This window comes from Garra rufa, chromosome 23 (assembly GCF_049309525.1).
Source record: "Garra rufa chromosome 23, GarRuf1.0, whole genome shotgun sequence".
NCBI classification, from domain to species: domain Eukaryota; kingdom Metazoa; phylum Chordata; class Actinopteri; order Cypriniformes; family Cyprinidae; genus Garra; species Garra rufa.
In genome coordinates this window covers 14,293,705-14,311,331 of record NC_133383.1, presented here as the reverse complement: position 1 = coordinate 14,311,331, position 17,627 = coordinate 14,293,705, and the positions used below count along the sequence as shown (strand labels likewise).

Sequence of the window (17,627 nt, the reverse complement as noted above, 5' to 3'; positions counted from 1 at the left end):
TACAAGATGCCAAAGGCCAGAGACCTCCTCTGACGCCCACTGCTCTCTGATATGAATATTCATTAGGGTCTCCTGAGGGGCCCCGGTGACTCAATATGAATTCACTCTTTCACACAGATGAGCAGTTAGCTGTGTGATAACCACGCTAACATGGAGTGACGTTTGGGGCCACGCACAGGTTACACATTCATACAAATTTCCTCTTGAATTTCTGTACTTTCAACATTTGACAACATTTCAACAGCTCAACATTTTGCTATAAATTGTGACATTGTTGCTCTGTTTTTGATTAACACAGGCTTTTATTAATTTTCTTCATGACCCTGTCCTTCTAAAGTGCATTAAACATAAATCACCTCACTAGGATGTATATAGAAATGTTAACAGTTCTTGAAGCACGGGATCTCAGTGGCGCTGAGACCCTTTCAGCGCCAGACTGGCTCCAGCACCACTGTTTACCGGGTAGAGTTACTCCAGCGTTTTATTTTGAGGTTTGAGTTGCGGTAACAATCTTTTCCTCTCAGTTTGTGTGTTGAGGAGGGTCAGGCTCTGTTACAGTGCCATATCCGGTTTAACTGCGACCCACCTAGGATGGAAGTGTGGATCGGGCTGACTGCTTTAACCCTGTGTTCATGGCTTTCCCTTTCTCTCCACACCTCACGCCAGTCATGTCACCACTGTAACCTACTGACATAAATCTCCAATGCAAAACTTCCCTCTGAAACACCCCCCTCTGAGAGGGAGCTGAGCCTGTGTAATGCCTGACACCCACAGACACTGGAATGTGTGTGTGTGTGTGTGTGTGTGTGTGTGTGTGTAAAGGAGAAAATGTATGTGTATGTGAATGTTAAAGAAAGACAGGACTCATGAAGTACATGTACTTCAGGTGTTACTGGATAGTTGACATAAGTGTGTATGTGTAAGTATTAACCTCCAGTGTGACATGCTGTAGTTAAAAAATATTATATAAAATAATATTTTCACAGCCTTAAACCGTAAACATTACACTTCTGCAAGTAACTTTTTTCACGTTAATTGAGAGAAATACAGTACACTACCAGTCAAAAGTTTTTGAACAGTAAGATTTTAAATGTTTTTAAAGAAGTCTCTTCTGCTCACCAAGCCTGCATTTATTTGACCCAAAGCACAGCAAAAACAGTAACATTTTGAAATATTTTTACTATTTAAAATAACTGTTTTCTATTTGAATATATTTTAAAATGTAATTTATTTCTTGTGATCTCAAAGCTGAATTTTTAGCATCATTACTCCAAGCTTTTGAATGGTATAGTGTATAATGTTACAAATATTAATTAAAAAAAATTCTTGAACAGCAAATCTGCGTATCAGAATGGTTTCTGAAGGATCATGTGCCTGAAGTAAGGTTGCTGAAATTTAGCTTTGATCACAGGAATAAATATAATTTTAAATACATTCATTTAAATAGTAAAAATATTTTAAAAATGTTACTATTAAGAGATTTTAAAAAAACGTTAAAAATCATACTGTTCAAAAACTTTTGACTGGTAGTGTACACTATACCATGCAAAGGTTTGTGGACAGTAAGATTTTTATTTATTTATTTTTTTCATTAAATTGATCAAAACTGGCATTTTGGTGACAAATAAATGCTGTTCTTTTGACTTTTCTGTTCGTCAATAAAATCCAAGAAAAAAAATGTGTCACAGTTTTCACAAAAATTTTAAGCAGCACAACTCTTTTAACATTGATTATAATAAGACAAGTTCCTTGAGCACCAAAACAGCATAATAAAATGATTTCTGAAGGATCATGTGACACTGAAAATTCAGCTTTCTAATCATAGGAATTAATTTTAATTAAAAATATATTAAAATAATAACATATTAATACTGTTCTTTTGATTAAATAAATACAGCCTTTGTGGTCATAACAGTTCTTTTAAAAACATTACAGACCCTAAACTTTTAAACAGTGATGTATTTGTATTTGATCAAATTCATTTTTCACACATTTTTTTTTTTAATAAATGTTAGGTCATGGCAAGTTGTCACTGTCACTTGTTTCAACTGTTATTAATGTATACAATTTATAATTGTGTAAAAATAAATAATTTTTAACAATTAACTCATTTTTCTTGATCAAAAAACTATAATAGGCTATTTATTGGCAATGTTTCCACTGTGATAACATACCCCAAAAATACCCCTAAATGGTAAACGTGTAAAACAAATGGTTCCCTGGTTATTAATAATTGAAATGTTCAGTTTTATCGTTCTTTCTTTCTTGTTGCCAAGTTATATGCTTTTGTTGTTTTATTTTTTTTTACTTATTGAAAAACTAAGGTAGAAATTGACTAGTCCCAAGCTTCCCTATTATCTATAAATATAATGCAAATGTTATTTTTCTTCCTAATTTCACGAAAGATCCCAATGTCAATATATTCTCTACATCTTGCTTGTGTGTGAGAGAAAGAGAGAGAGAGAGAGAGAGAGAGAGAGAGAGAGAGAGAGAGAGGGAGAGAGAGAGAGAGAGAGAGAGAGAGAGGGTACCGTGCGCCTCTGCATTGCATTAGTGCTGGAAAGTTCACCCAGCTGTTCTCGCTGTCATGTTGCGCTGATTAGAGGCGCGGGAAACCCTCAGAGAGCATGAAACCCATCCGAGTGGATCCTGCGTCCGATTCAGTCTCGTGTCGGAGCGAAATATAAACAGGCTTCGCTGTTCTCTTGCTGCAAGGTGACGCAGCGCCGCGTATCAGGTGGAGTGACGACAACTGCGGCACCAGAGCGAGTCCGACCGACCCAGACGCGCGAGTGAGCCAGCGGCGGATAACGGATAACCGTCCCCTCAGAGGACACCCGGGCGCGGTGCTGATATGTGTCACCGTTCACGATGACAACGAGGCGAAAGTCCAGCAAACTGCAGCTTCGGCGGTCAATCAGCGAGCAGCTGCGCGACTCCACGTCGAAAGCCTGGGATTTACTATGGAGAAACATAAGGGATAAGCGGCTGGCAGGTCAGTGGCAGGACACGAATTAGCTAACTTTGATAAATAAACAACAATGCATCATGTATTTCTATGATATACATACTGCCATACGGGCCTGGGGAAGGTCAAGGTTTTTTTTAGGTCATGGTCATTTTGTGTCCGTATGACTGAGATGGGTTTTAATAAGCTTGCATGTGATGAATGCTTGCGCTGTCTATAAATAATTAAAATCAACATTGACATTGCGCTCCAGCGGTCTGTTGTGCCCGTGAAGCCGCAGTTTGCTGTAATGTCATTAGCTGATGTCTGCTGCCTCTCAACTCGATTAAATGGGCTGCATTCCTGCACAAAAACTAATCAGGACACTCCATCCATGTCACGTTTTTCACTTATTTTAAATATTCTTAACACTGCCAAAAGTGTTGTGGCGTATTATGTTTTTTTCAGTGTATTTCAGGACTGAAATACACTTAGTGCTGAAATACACTGCTTAGTAGCAATACAGTATAGTTTCATACGTGCTCAGAAACTCGTTTTTGAGCACATATGAAACTATACTGTATTGCTACTGTAAACAAACATGTTAAAATTTATGAGAACTATATTATAGTGCTAATATATTCAACTATACTATTAAATTACGTTAGAATGAGAACAAACAAACATTTAAGGTCCTCAAATACACTGAAAAAACATAATACGCCACAACATACCACTTTTAACTAGACTACGGTAAGTGACAGGAGTCACTCATTCATGTCATTCACAATCCAACAATCACATCTTTCACAAATCATTTGCTTTTAACCTTTTAAAATCGCAAAGAGTTAAACTCTCTAAACATCTTCATCCTTGGGACGTTTAAAACTTGGATTTCTTCTTCAGTGTGGAACAAAGCTGCTCTTTTTAATACAATAAAACAGCATGATCACTGGATGTCAATTCAGCTTTTTTCTGAAATATTTTGCTATGTTTTCAGCATTTTAACCTTTGATCCCCATCACCATAAACAAATAGATATTACATTAACTGTTTAACTTGTGTTAACTGTGTTAAAAATCTCAGGTAAAAAGAACTACTTTAAAGATTGAAATTTCCTACATTATATAGATAAATAACTGGTGTAAAACAAGTTTTACACCAGTTATTTATCTATATAATGTAGGAAATTTCAATCTTTACACACCAGCTATTTATCTATATAATGTAGGAAATTTCAATCTTTACACACCAGTTATTTATCTATATAATGTAGGAAATTTCAATCTTTAAAGTAGTTCTTTTTACCTGAGATTTTTTACACATAAAGTTAAACTGTTAAGAGTATGTAATATCGATTTGTTCATGGTGATGGGGACAAATGGTTAAAACGCAGAAAATATAGCAAAATATTTCAGAAAAAAGCTGAATAATAACTGAACATGACTACCAGCGATCATGTTGTTTTATTATATTAAAAAGAGCAGCTTTGTTCCACATAAACATCCCGAGGATGAAGTTGTTTGGATAGTTTAACTCTGCTATTTTAAAAGGTTAAAAGCAAATGATTTGTGAAAGATGTGATTGTTGTGAATGACATGAATGAGTGATTTCTGTCACTTACAGTAGTCGTGCAGCATTTAATACTCTCAGAAAAGCTGTCACTGGGGCGGTTTCTGTTCAAAAGGTACATGTTTGTACCTAAAGGGTCCATTTTAATACCTTAAAGGTATATATAAGCACTTAAAGTGTACATACTAGTGTACCTTTTAAAAAAGGAACCGCCCCAGTGACAGTTTTTGTACCTTTATTTCTGAGAGGGCAGGTACTTTTTTTTTGGAACTTGCATTTAAAATCCAGTTGGTTCAAAAGTTTGAGGGGGCATGTGAATAGTAAATTATAATATTTTAGTGACCTATATTGAGCTTGAAAATCTTTCTTGGGATGTCTTGGGGAATAATGTAATTCTAGTTAGATTGAGTCCATTATAACATGAATGGCAAGGCTCTGCGGACTTCTTTGTGGATTTAAGTGAGGAAATGACAGGAAAAGTTCATTTAAAAGCAATCTGGACTCACTGAGTGCTGTACAGACACTCCTCTCTCTCCTTCAACCCACTAACCTCATTCTTTTCTTTTTAACCCAAGGATTCATTTCTGCTCCAGCACTCTTACTTTTCATCTTTTGGGTAAACATCACATGTACAGTTGAAGTCAAAAGTTTATGTACACCTTGCAGAATCTGCAAAATGTTAATTATTTGACCAAAATAAGAGGAATCATACAAAATGCATGTTATTTTTTTTATTTAGTACTGACCTAAATAAGATATTTCACATAAAATAAGTTTACATATAGTCTACAAGAGAAAATAATAGTTGAATTTATAAAATTCATGCTTCAGAAGGAAACGCGATGCATTAAGAGCCAGGGGTGTAAACGTTTGAACAGTCCCTCAGTTGTCCTCAGTGTGAAAAGATGGATCTCAAAATCATACAGTCATTGTTGAAAAAGATTCAAATACACAAAAATGCTGAAAAGCCAACAAATTTGTGGGACCCAAAAGGATTTTGCAGATTTTTTTCCTAGCAAAAAACAAACAAACAAACAAACAACAACATAGCTGTGGATCATATTGTAAGATCCCTCTTATTTTGCTGAAATAATTAACATTTGTGACCCTGGACCACAAAACCAGTCTTAAGTCGCTGGGGTATATTTGTAGCAATAGCCAAAAATACATTGCATGGGTCAAAATTATTGATTTTTCTTTTATGCCAAAAATCATTAAGAAATTAAGTAAAGTTCATGTTCCATGAAGATTTTTTGTAAAATTCCTACTGTAAACCTCTCAAAATGTAATTTTTGATTTGTAATATGCATTGGTAAGAACCTAATTTGGACAACTTTAAAGGTGATTTTCTCAGTCTTTTTGATTTTTTTGCATCCTCAGATTTCTGATTTCAAATAGATGTATCTCAGTCAAATATTGTCCTATCCTAACAAACCATACATCAATAGAAAGCTTATTTATTGAGCCTTCATATGATGTATAAATCTCAGTTTTGTCAAATTTAACCTTATGACTGGTTTTGTGGTCCAGGGTCACATTTTGCATATTCTCCAAGGTGTATGTAAACTTTTGACTTCTAATGCATATACATTTTTTGTGGATTTTAGTGGATATTCAATTTGTGGACTCTCGATACTAATAAAACATGTGGGATTACTGTAAGCAGTGTCCCCCCGATTTAGACCACTCACCTCTAGTTGACCCGCGCTGGATTTAGCTCATAAGTGAATGCCCGTAATGACACGGGTTTGTTTTCATGGATCAAGTTCATGTTTAGGTAATTTTGGCACAGCCCTTATGTGGGTGTCTTGGCTGGACCGAATTCTCTAGCGGTTATGCCGCCTGAAGGAAGTCCTCAGCTGAACTGAGTGAATTATGAATGACTTTTTCCGCAACTAATTGCATTACATGGCCACCAGATGGCAGTCATTGTCAGGTTCTCCTCAGCATGCTTCAACAGCATCTTTCCAGGCTTGTCCATGCATGCTTCAAACATTCACAGTGGGAAAACCTACACATTGCTAGCATACAAAAGAAATGTGGCTGGTTTTTTTTCTTTGAATTTTCACTCTTTAGTAGGCCAGGTCTGGAACTGTTGGCTTCTCCAAGCTTCACATGGTGATGTGTGTCTTCTCATTGTGGAGTTCACAAGGTCTTTTCCAAGCCCTCAGCAATTCACAGATGTCGGTCCCACTTTATATTATCCCACTATGTATTTACATTTAAATTAATAATTTGATAAAATGCACTTACTGCCTACATACGTGTTTTTACATTGTTCTTATATTTTTAAAAGTACCTGAAATTACATCTGTAATTAATTTCTGTAGTTACATATATAATTACACTTTAACCCACCCTTAAACCTACCATACCACCAAATCTGTTCCTAACCTTCATCATATCCCACATCAATAGCAGCAGAAGTGTTTTGCAACACAATATGAACACAATAAGTATGTTGTACAAATTTCTTGATGTAAGTAAATAGTAGTTAAGGCCACCTAATATAAAGTGGGACCCAAAGGCCTCTAAAGATGCAATACCACTAATTTTCTTTTCACTCCAATACCAACCATTATCAAGGCCAGGATTGCAGATATTGAGACAGTACTTCAAAACTTTATTATTATTATTTTTTGATTTAGGAGTAATATACATTTAAGATTATATTTGAAAGACACATTTTTGACAGATTTTTGGGATACGCCTAATTATTTTAGCTTAAACTGTAAATAGTCTCTTCTGCTCACTAAGCCTGCATTAATTTAATCCAAAGTACAGCAAAATGTGAAAGTATTTGTACTATTTAAAATAACTATTTAATATTTGAATATATAGTAAAATGTAATTCATTCCTGTGATTTTAAAGCTGAATTTTTTGGCATCATTTCTCCAGTCACATGATCCTTCAGAAATCATTCTGATATTCTTGTTTGCCTCTTAAAAAACATTAATATTAATATGTTGAAAACAGCTGAGTAGATTTTTTTTTCAATGTTTTTTTGTTGAATAAAAGTTCAGAAGAACAGCATTTATCTTAAATAGAATTTTTTTGTAACATTATAAATGTCTTTATAATCCCTTTTGATCGATTTAAAGCATCCCTGCTAAATAAAAGTCATATTTTACTTTTTATTTCAGATAAATGTTGATCTTTGGATCTTTCTATTCATCAAAATATCCTGAAAAAATGTACTTAACTGTTTATTGATACTAATAATAATAATGAAAAAATCTTGAACAGCAAATCAGCATTTTAGAATGATTTCTGAAGGATCATGTGACACTGAAGACTGGAGTAATGCTGAAAATTAAGCTTTGATCACAGAACTATATTACATTATAATATATTTTCAAATAGAAAGCAGTTATTTTAAATAGTAAAAGTATTTCACAATATTACTGGTTTTGCTGCATTTTGGATCAAATAAATGCAAGCTTGGTGAGCAGAAGAGAATTCTTTAAAAAACATAAATCTTACCGTTCAAAAACTTTTTACTGGTAGTGTAATTCAGTCATTCTGATACAACAACAGTGTCCAATTATTATTATTATTTTTATTGATCCTTAACAGTCACCTAAGACCAACCAAATGTGAGCGGCCCTAGTGGCCAAACATCTTGGTGTCTCGACTTAAACCTTACTTTTGAGAGCAGTTATCATGCTTACTACCTAATCTGTCGTTTTATTTCTGTGCATATTATTCTAGACGATTCTGATTTGAAATATTTAGCAGATGTCACTGAGATCTCTGAGGATATTGCTGCTCTTTCTGACAGCTGTAAAATCTCTCTCCTTCCCACTGCAATTCACTTTTTAAGATTTCATTTCTAGCGTATGGTATGCTGTAGGGCTGCACGATACATCGTTTCAGCATCGTCATCGCGATGTACGCATGTGCGATAGTCACATCGCGGCAGTCACGATGCTGGGCAAAATAAAAATACAATTATGTGTGTCTGATTTAAAAAATTACTTTCTATATTTTTAAACTTTCTATTCTCGGATCTATATTTGTCTAATATAAAGTAATTAACTCATATTTAAGGGTTCTTTAAAAACTACAAAGCACACATTGCTTCACCTACTTCACGCATGCAGTCTCTGCGTGCGCACATAGGCTACTCTTTGGTGCGCATGACGAAATGAGCGCGGGACGGGAGAAAAGCGCCGAAATGGAAGATTTGGTCGCAAAAAGAAACGCAACGTCGGTCATATGGAAGTATTCTGGATACAAAAACGATGATGCTGACCAAAAACAGGTGCTTTGTCGGGAGTGCCTGGCAGTTGTTGCCACAACTCGCGGAAACACTACGAATTTGTTTGACCATTTAAAAGTACTGTATGACGAATGCAAAACCAGATCAGATTGCAGTCCAAAGCAAAAAAACTATTTCGGATGCGTTTGCTAGTGTGACGCCTTACGAGAAGGGCTCTAAGCGACAGAAAGATGTCACTGATGCTATTACATTTCACCTTGCGAAAGACATGGTACCAATAAACATGGTCACCAAGCAGAGTTTTACAAACATGATCCGCTCGCTTGACAAGCGTTATGTTATGCCGTCACGCACTTATTTTTCTCAAATTGCCATCCCAGAGCTGTACAACAAATGCAAGGCACAAGTGGAATATTATGCAGCAACAACCGCTTCAATGAGTAAATTAATGCATACAGAAGCACCAAATTGGTGTATTTGAATATTTATATTTACTTTATGCAGCAGTTCTGAGAAAGAAGCCAATTTTTTATAGAGTTGTGGAAAAGTTTAATCTTTGTTTTTGATGAGCAACACTTGTTTTACTTTGGCTAAACAAAGTATGCAAAACTAAAAAAAAAGAATCTTCTGACATTTTTTTTTTTTTTTCAAATTTTGTGACAAAATATATTTACTAATCTGTTTTCAAAAAAGAAGTTGTTGAATAAAATGTTAAATTACTTATTTTGTCACTCATGTTAATTCCTTAATGTGATAATGAAGTGTCCTCTTTTCATTCTCAAAATGAGTTCCCTTTCATCAGGGTAAAAGCAACATTCATTATTAATTTCATAACATATTAGAGCCTTGATTTGCCTGAATTGACAGTGAATAAGGTGAGTCAAACTGTTTATGAAACAACCCAAAATAAGCTTTAAAAAGTATTTTATTTCAGGGTTTTGATTATACTTTTACATTTTTTTATTCTTTGAAAATGTTTACAAAATTTCCCCGATTATTCTTGAAATATTATTTGATTTTTAAGCAGTTCAAAACACCTGATGAACATAAATGAATTTGTACACATCGCAATATATATCGCAGGAAAAAAATATATCGCAATGTGATTTTTTCCCAATATCGTGCAACCCTAGTATGCTGGATGGTGTTCTTCCCCCCAGGGGCATCATTCATTTCTCTTTTTTTTGGCTACATCCACACACACACACACACACACACACACACACACACACACACACACACACACACACACACACACACATACCCAGACTGTACTTGAGAAACACACTCTAAAATCACTCTGAAGCAGGTTTTTGGCTGGCGTTCAGTGCTTTCTAGCCTTCCTACGCTATTGGCTCCTCTCGCGGTCACACGACCATTAAGTGGGTGGTGCAGATGAAAGTGTGCACTCAGATCAGAACTGACTGCATGCCTAGGTGTGTTTGGGTCTGTATATTTGTCAGTGGTTAGTGAGTATATGTATTTCAGTGCATATTCAACTGTATGTGAAGTTTGAAGAAGCGGTTTTGAGTGTCTCTGTACCTATGGACAGTGAAGAGATAGACGCAATGTTGACTGACCTCTTAGATGAGTCCATGGACAGTGAGTGTTTGGGAAGCATGACTCTAGAGACTCAAGATATATACCTCAGACTGGACAGCCACCACAGGCGTTCTGGATTACGCCTGGCCCGTATCATCGCAAGGCAACAGCTGCTCAAGAGGATATCCCAAGGTATGAGACGTGCTTTGGGCAACAGTTTCAGACTATATCAGCATTTTCTCTCTGATGTTTTTCTTAAAATGCAACACTGAGAGCAATAAAATTAGAAGAAGAAAAATATAAAGCCATAGATTGAATTGGTAAATATGGATAAGATCATTTGGATTTGGGATATATGAGTTCATATTGAAATCTGTGACTTTCGCATTAGCAAATCTAAGCTGAGATGTGTGAGCAAAAGTGTCTATTTGTTCTCTGTTTAGTGTCTAGTAAGAAAAAATTAGATATTCAAGTGATTCCATATGACGCTTGTTTTTGAAATGTCAGTGAACTTTATGATACCTTCAAGCCAAACATGATGTAGAGATGTTATTAAGAGTTAAAAATGTAGCTATTTTATTTTTTTGTTCTTGTTTGTGTGAATATGAAGCACTTTGCTCTCAGCTTTGCTTCTGTTTTCAATGATGATACAGGCTACAAGACAAAGTTTGCTTGTGTTTTCTGGATGTAAAGAGTCTTTGTGTTTCTAGCGCTAGAGAACATCCTGTCCAAATCCGAAGTATTATCAACAAATCAACAGCATTATTAATGAATGACCCTTTTATATTTCAAGCGTATGATGGCATAACACATGACAAGTGTATGTCTGTACATGCAGTGCTTGTTTCAAAAGGTTAACACCAGTGTTTTGCGTTCTTGGAGGTCTAGCTAGGTGGTTTGTTTTGGTTTGTCTGCTCATTAAGTACTGTGAAGCATATATAAACGTACAAACGTGATTTGTTAAATATGTTTGTAATAATACTACTGGTGTTTAGCTTTGTTTTGACAGTGAAATGCTTTAGAGGTCAATAGAAATGCGGTGTGTGGCAGCTTTAGTTTGGGTTGGAATCTACTCGCGTACACACTTTCTCTTGCTCACACGGCTGCAGGAATGCTTGGACTGCATGTCGGTTATTCTGTCATTGGGCTCGTGGAGGTCTGGACTGCTGCAGAGCTCTGGTGAAATCTCAGGCTTGTCCAGTCATGACTGTGGCATGTGGATGCATATCATGCTGAAAGATATATTCACCTCCATCTGCGGAGACAAAATCTTTTAAAGCGATTTATATCCCACACTTAATGAGATAGTTTGACCCTTGCTGCACTGAGGCTAATGGGAGTTTGTCATTTCTTTGACAGTTATTTCATTTCTTAAATGGCGAGACCCAAACGTGCAGGAAATTCAGCTTTCAGCTTTAGATTCTCTCTGACTGTGTCTCAAATCTTAACCTAACCTTCTTTTTCCTGACGGCAGACTAAGTGTTAGCAGCTGTACCGTGAGTCGGGTCCAAGAATACCCCATTCCATCAAAAACTGGGCCTGGTGCCTGTCATCTGCAGCACTTTGATAAAGCAGCTCTGCCACTGTGAAAAGGTTTGAGCTAAATGTGGACTGAAGGAAATGCCATAAAAAGATAGAAATATGAGCATCTTAATTTGAGTCCATTTAATTGTGTGTCTTGCACTTTCTTCAGTGGATAATAAATGTTTTGAAGTGGTTTTTGTCAGGAAGAGATCAAAATATTTGCGTTTCTATTTTGATTCACAAGTTCTCTTTGAATCTGATTTACATGCTCTTGATTTGATTCCACTTCGCAAACTCTCTATTTGATTTGATTTCAATTCACATGCTGTCTATTTGATTTGAACCTGAATTGATTCTGTCAATCACTCTTTATTCTTGATTTGATTTAATTTAAATATGGTTCAATAGCTTTTGATTGCGCTTCACAAGCTCTCAATTTGATTTGATTCCACTTTTGGAATCAAACTTTTTGAATGCACATGCTGTCACGTGCTGTCTATTGGATTTGATTTTAGTTCACATGCTGTCTATTTGATTTGAATCTGAATTGATTCTGGTTCTCAATCACTCTTTATTCTTGATTCGATTTAATTTGAATATGATTTACAAGCTTTTGATTTGATCCCACTTCACAAGCTCTCAATTCGATTCCACCTTTCAAACTCTTTTTGATTCAATTCACATACTGTCTATTTGATTTGAATCTGAATTGATTATGGTTCTCAATCCCTCTCTATTCTTATTCACAAGCTCAAAATTTGGTTTGACTCCACTTCACTCTCAATCTCACTCTCAATCTCTATTCTTGATTCAATTGAATTTGAATACGATTCACAAGCTTTTGATTGAATTCCACTTCACAAGCTCTCAATTTGATTTGACTCCACATCACAAGCTGTATATTTGATTTGATTTTAGTTCACATGTTGTCTATTTAATTTGAATCTGAATTAATTCTGTTTTTCAGTCACTCTCTGTTCTTGATTTTGTTTAATTTGAATACAGTTCACAAGCTACTGATTTGATTCTGGTTCTCAATCACTCTCTATTCTTGATTTGATTTCACTTGAATATGATTCACAAGCTTTTGATTTGATTCCACTTCACAAGCTCTCAATTTGATTTGATTCCTCTTCACAAACTCTCTTTTTTATTTGAATTCAATTCACATACTGTCTATTTGATTTGAATCTGAATTGATTATGGTTCTCAATACCTCTCTATTCTTATTCACAAGCTCTCAATTTGATTTGACTCCACTTCACAAGGTCTTTTTGATTTGATTTCAATTCACATGTGTTCTATTTGATATGAATCTGAATTGATTTTAGTTGTCAGTCACTCTCTATTCTTGATTCAATTGAATTTCAATACAATTCACAAGCTTTTGATTTGAATCCGCTTTACAAGCTGTCTATTTGATTTGAATCTGAATTGATTCTGGTTCTCAATCACTCTCTGTTCTTAATCTGATTGAATTTGAAATACAATTCACAAGCTTCTGATTTGATTCCACTTCGCAAGCTATTTGATTTTATTTCAGTTCACATGCTGTCTATTTGATTTCAGTCTGAATTGATTCTGGTTCTTAATCTATCTCTATTCTTGATTCAGTTTAATTTGAATATGATTCACAAGCTTTTGATTTGATTCCCCTTTACAAGCTCTCTATTTGATTTCAGTTTATATGCTGTATTCTACAGAAGAAAATCACACAGGTCTGGAACCACAGTATGAGCAACAACTATGACAGAATTGTCATTTTTCAGTGAATTGTTCATTTAATTTGTGGTTCGCAGCTGTGACAGTTATGTACAAGCCTGCCAAGTGCTTTCATATTATTTTTGTATCGGAAAGAAAAATACTTTTCAACTAAAAGCAGTCCTCTCCCACGTACAGCATACCTTAGAGATTCCTGACTGCACGTAGGTTGTGTCTTTATAAGGAAATCTGCCAAATACATAATGAAGTTCTAGGTCTATTTATTATTGCCCAATACATTTTTGACTCATTTCTTAGACGTAGTGGAAAAAAATGCAAAGATTTTTTAGAATTATATAGATATGGGAAATGGGTCATGATCAGTGCCCTTATCTAACTTTCGTTACTTAGTATGCAGGGTGGATTTCTGGATGCCGAATATGTACGTTTGTCATATCATGAGCTGCTGTGGCATGCGTGTGGTTGCTCAACAGCAGTTGGAGCGCTAGGGTTGGGCTTCAGTGGACCAATGATTCAGTTCACCCAACAGTCATCTCCTGTCCGTACAGCTAAGCATTTATCAAAACAAGGACACACGAAAGGCAGGAACTATCTATGCTATTTTTTGGAATAGCATACAGTGGTCGAGAGGGTGGTAGTTTGAACTAGATTTGAATGGAATTTCCTGAAGGTTTTGCAATAAGTTGCAAGGCAGCATATTGTAGTAAAATGATCCAAAGAAGGAGAAGAATGTCAGAGGAATGGGTTACAAAGAGAATAGACCCAGGCCATTATGACATCATCGCATTGTACAACATCATCACTGGCAAACAGATTTTGAATGCCGAACATTCTATTAATGTAAGTCAAAGGAGATTTTAAAACTTGAATCATACATTTCTTAAAGGGTTAGTTCACCCAAAAATGAAAATTCTGTCATTAATTACTCACCCTCATGTCGTTCCAAACCCATAAGACCTTTGTTCATCTTCAAAGCACAAATTAAGATATTTTAGATTAAATCGGAGAGCTTTCTGACCCTGGATAGACAGCAACGCAACTGACAAGTTTAGGCCCAGAAAGATAGCAAGGACATTGTTAAAATAGTCACAGAAGAGAAGAAATTGTTGAATAAAGTCATTATGTTTGTTTTCTTTGTGCACAAAATACGAAAGTATTCTTGTAGCTCCTTGTCTCTGCAGGCTCAGAAAGCTCTTGGATTTCATCAAAAATATCTTAATTTGTTTTCCAAAAATGAACGAAGGTCTTATAGGTTGGAACGACATGAGGGTGACTTTTAATGACAGAATTTTCATTTTTGAATTATCTATCCTTTTAAAGTATGAATTTTATCATAAATCAAAGTCAGAATGGAAGCTGGTTTGGACTGAGTTTATAGCAGGAAAGTGTATAGAAGATTAAAAGCTGTAAGTGAGGGATTTCAGTGCAGATTTCCATTTATAAGCTCTAGAAAGATGGAAAATTAATTTAGTACTTTTGTAGATTCAGAAAAAAGTAATTGAATTGTGTAAAAAGCATCATGAAGAACCAAGGCATAATCAAACACTATGTTCTGCACTCTTAACAAAAAAATAAATAAAAAAAGCTGTAAAACTTCGTAGCTTATTTATCTCTAAAAGATGCATATTAGTACCTCAAGTGCACATATGTGACCCTGGACCACAAAACCAGTCATAAGGTTAAATTTGACAAAACTGAGATTTATACATCATATGAAAGCTCAATAAATAAGCTTTCTATTGATGTACGGTTTGTTAGGATAGGACAATATTTGGCTGAGATACATCTATTTGAAATCAGAAATCTGAGGATGCAAAAAAATCAAAAAGACTGAGAAAATCACCTTTAAAGTTGTCCAAATTAGGTTCTTAACAATGCATATTACAAATCAAAAATTACATTTTGATATGTTTACAGTAGGAATTTTACAAAAAATCTTCATGGAACATGAACTTTACTTAATTTCTTAATGATTTTTGGCATAAAAGAAAAATCAAAAATTTTGACCCATACTATGTATTTTTGGCTATTGCTACAAATATACCCCAGCGACTTAAGACTGGTTTTGTGGTCCAGGGTCACATATTGGTATCTTAACGCTATATATTGCTTTTAGAAAGGGTGCCACCTAAGTGACCGTTTTGTACCTTTATTACTAAGATTGTGTGCATTATTGTGTGTATCTTAACTAATATGTGCATTTATAGTGTTTGTTTTAATAAGATAGGGTGATACTACGATGTCCAGTTTTGTTCTTGTTTGAGATGGTTTCAGTGGGCTGACACCCTGAAGTTTCTCCCTTGCTCTTGGTTGCCCTCTTCTGCTTAAAAGAGGTACAGTCATACATGTGAATTTCAGAGAATATTGTTTATTATTAGTGGTGTTTATTAAGGCAAATGTAGAACCTAAACTGTTTAAGCTAACACATAAGTATTATAATTTGACACATAATTTTTTCTTACCACTGGTTTAGTAGACACAACTGATACCTGAAATCGTGCAGCTTGTGGAATTGTGTGATTTTTCCCTGGCCAACAAAGTAGTCTTACATTTAAGGAGGAACCCGAGAAACCAGAGTGTCACAGAGACATGAAAGCCCTAAAACTTTGACTTGGGTCAGTTTGTAACACCCAGAACTTTTTGTAACGGCCTAGTAACCAAACAAAACACCCTAGCAATCACATAACACATATAATTAATGCACCTTAGTGTGGTATGTTTTGCATTGCTCGCAATTATTTCACAAACGCATAAAATCCATCAACCGAAATGTTAGCAGTTGTCCAATTAAAATTTGCCTGCTGTTTAAAAGATTGTTATTCTTTCAGTTCTGACTGCTGATTCTCTCGTGCCATACGATTCCTGCATTCCTCTGTCTGCCACTGCTGTCTTTCTTCCCATCACACACAGACAGCCTCACACGTGCAGCCTCGTCGTGTTCCCAGAAGGGAATGTGTGAGGACTCTGGGGAGTGTGCCCAGAGCCACTTAGCCCACACTTGACCCTCTGGTATCTCTCTCTCTCACACACACAGCCGTCTCTCTTTCTCCTCCGTTGTTATTCTTTTGTGAACCATTCTTCTCTAGTGTTATTCCTCCTCCTATCGTTTCACCCCTCGACTGCACAAGAAAGAGAGGAAAAGACGATAACCGACTATAAAACAGCTCTTTAAAGTGGGGGTTCACAAACTTTTGGATGCCAAGGATTCTCAAATATCATCATGCCTTTGTGAAGGAATCCCTAAAATATAAAGGCAGCTATATATCTTTAAAGGGATAGTTCACCCAAAAATGAAAAAATGGTCTTTTGTTAATCTTCAGAACACAAATTAAATATTTTTGATGAAATCCAAGAGCTTCTGACCCTGCATAGACAGCGTTACTAAAACATTCAAGGCCCAGAAAGGTAGTAAGGACATTGTTCAAATAGTTCATGTGGCATCAGTTGTTTAACCTTAATTTTATGAAGTTACAAGAATACTTTTTGTGCACAAATAGAACAAAAATAACTTGAACTTGATTCAACAGTTTCTTTCTTTTTATTTTATTACTATAATAATTATATATTGTTCTATATAGCATTATGTAGAGAGAGAGAGAGAGAGAGATATTTGTCCCACTACTCGACCGGATTTTGTTATTGTCTGGGAATAGGCATTCCGACAGGTTGCATCTCCAGCTGTGAGTGTGTGTGTGTGTGTGTGTGTGTGTGTGTGTGTGTGTGTGTGTGTGTGTGTGTGTGTGTGTGTGCATTTGATCGATGGTGCCCTGAAGGTAGCAGCACATGTTCATTTTCTCACATGCTCACGGGTGAGGAGGGAGACGGGGGGCTGAAGACTGTACATACTCCAGCTGTTTAGAGGACTGGAGGGGAGGGCGGAAGAGGGACTGGCACATAAGCATTACAGTCAGGAGGTGAACTGTATAAAGAGAAACATATAGCTAAAGTCAGCAGCGAAGAGGAGCGGCTCTTCAGAATAAATCACGCTGAATGTTTGACGGGGAAACTCCACTATGGTTTTAAGATCTTACCCGTAACCACAGCCGTCTGCCGATGCCTAGAGGTACCAGAATCTCTATCTTCAAATTACTCTGAAG

The 17,627-nt window shown here is 35.8% G+C and overlaps 1 protein-coding gene across 2 annotated transcripts in view; it reads left to right on the top strand.

The window, feature by feature from the left end:
* The first annotated feature begins 2,539 nt into the window (after nucleotides 1-2,539).
* Nucleotides 2,540-17,627, top strand: part of stard13a (StAR related lipid transfer domain containing 13a) — a 47,704-nt gene continuing 32,616 nt past the window's right edge. Inside the window, exon 1 of one of the 2 annotated variants that reach the window (XM_073829464.1) lies at nucleotides 2,540-2,995. In XM_073829464.1, coding sequence (XP_073685565.1) covers nucleotides 2,872-2,995 — 124 coding nt within the window. In that variant the 5' untranslated portion in view covers nucleotides 2,540-2,871. Of the gene's footprint in view, nucleotides 2,996-10,229; nucleotides 10,477-17,627 lie in introns of those variants that run through there. The other variant, XM_073829463.1, reaches the window with a different exon arrangement.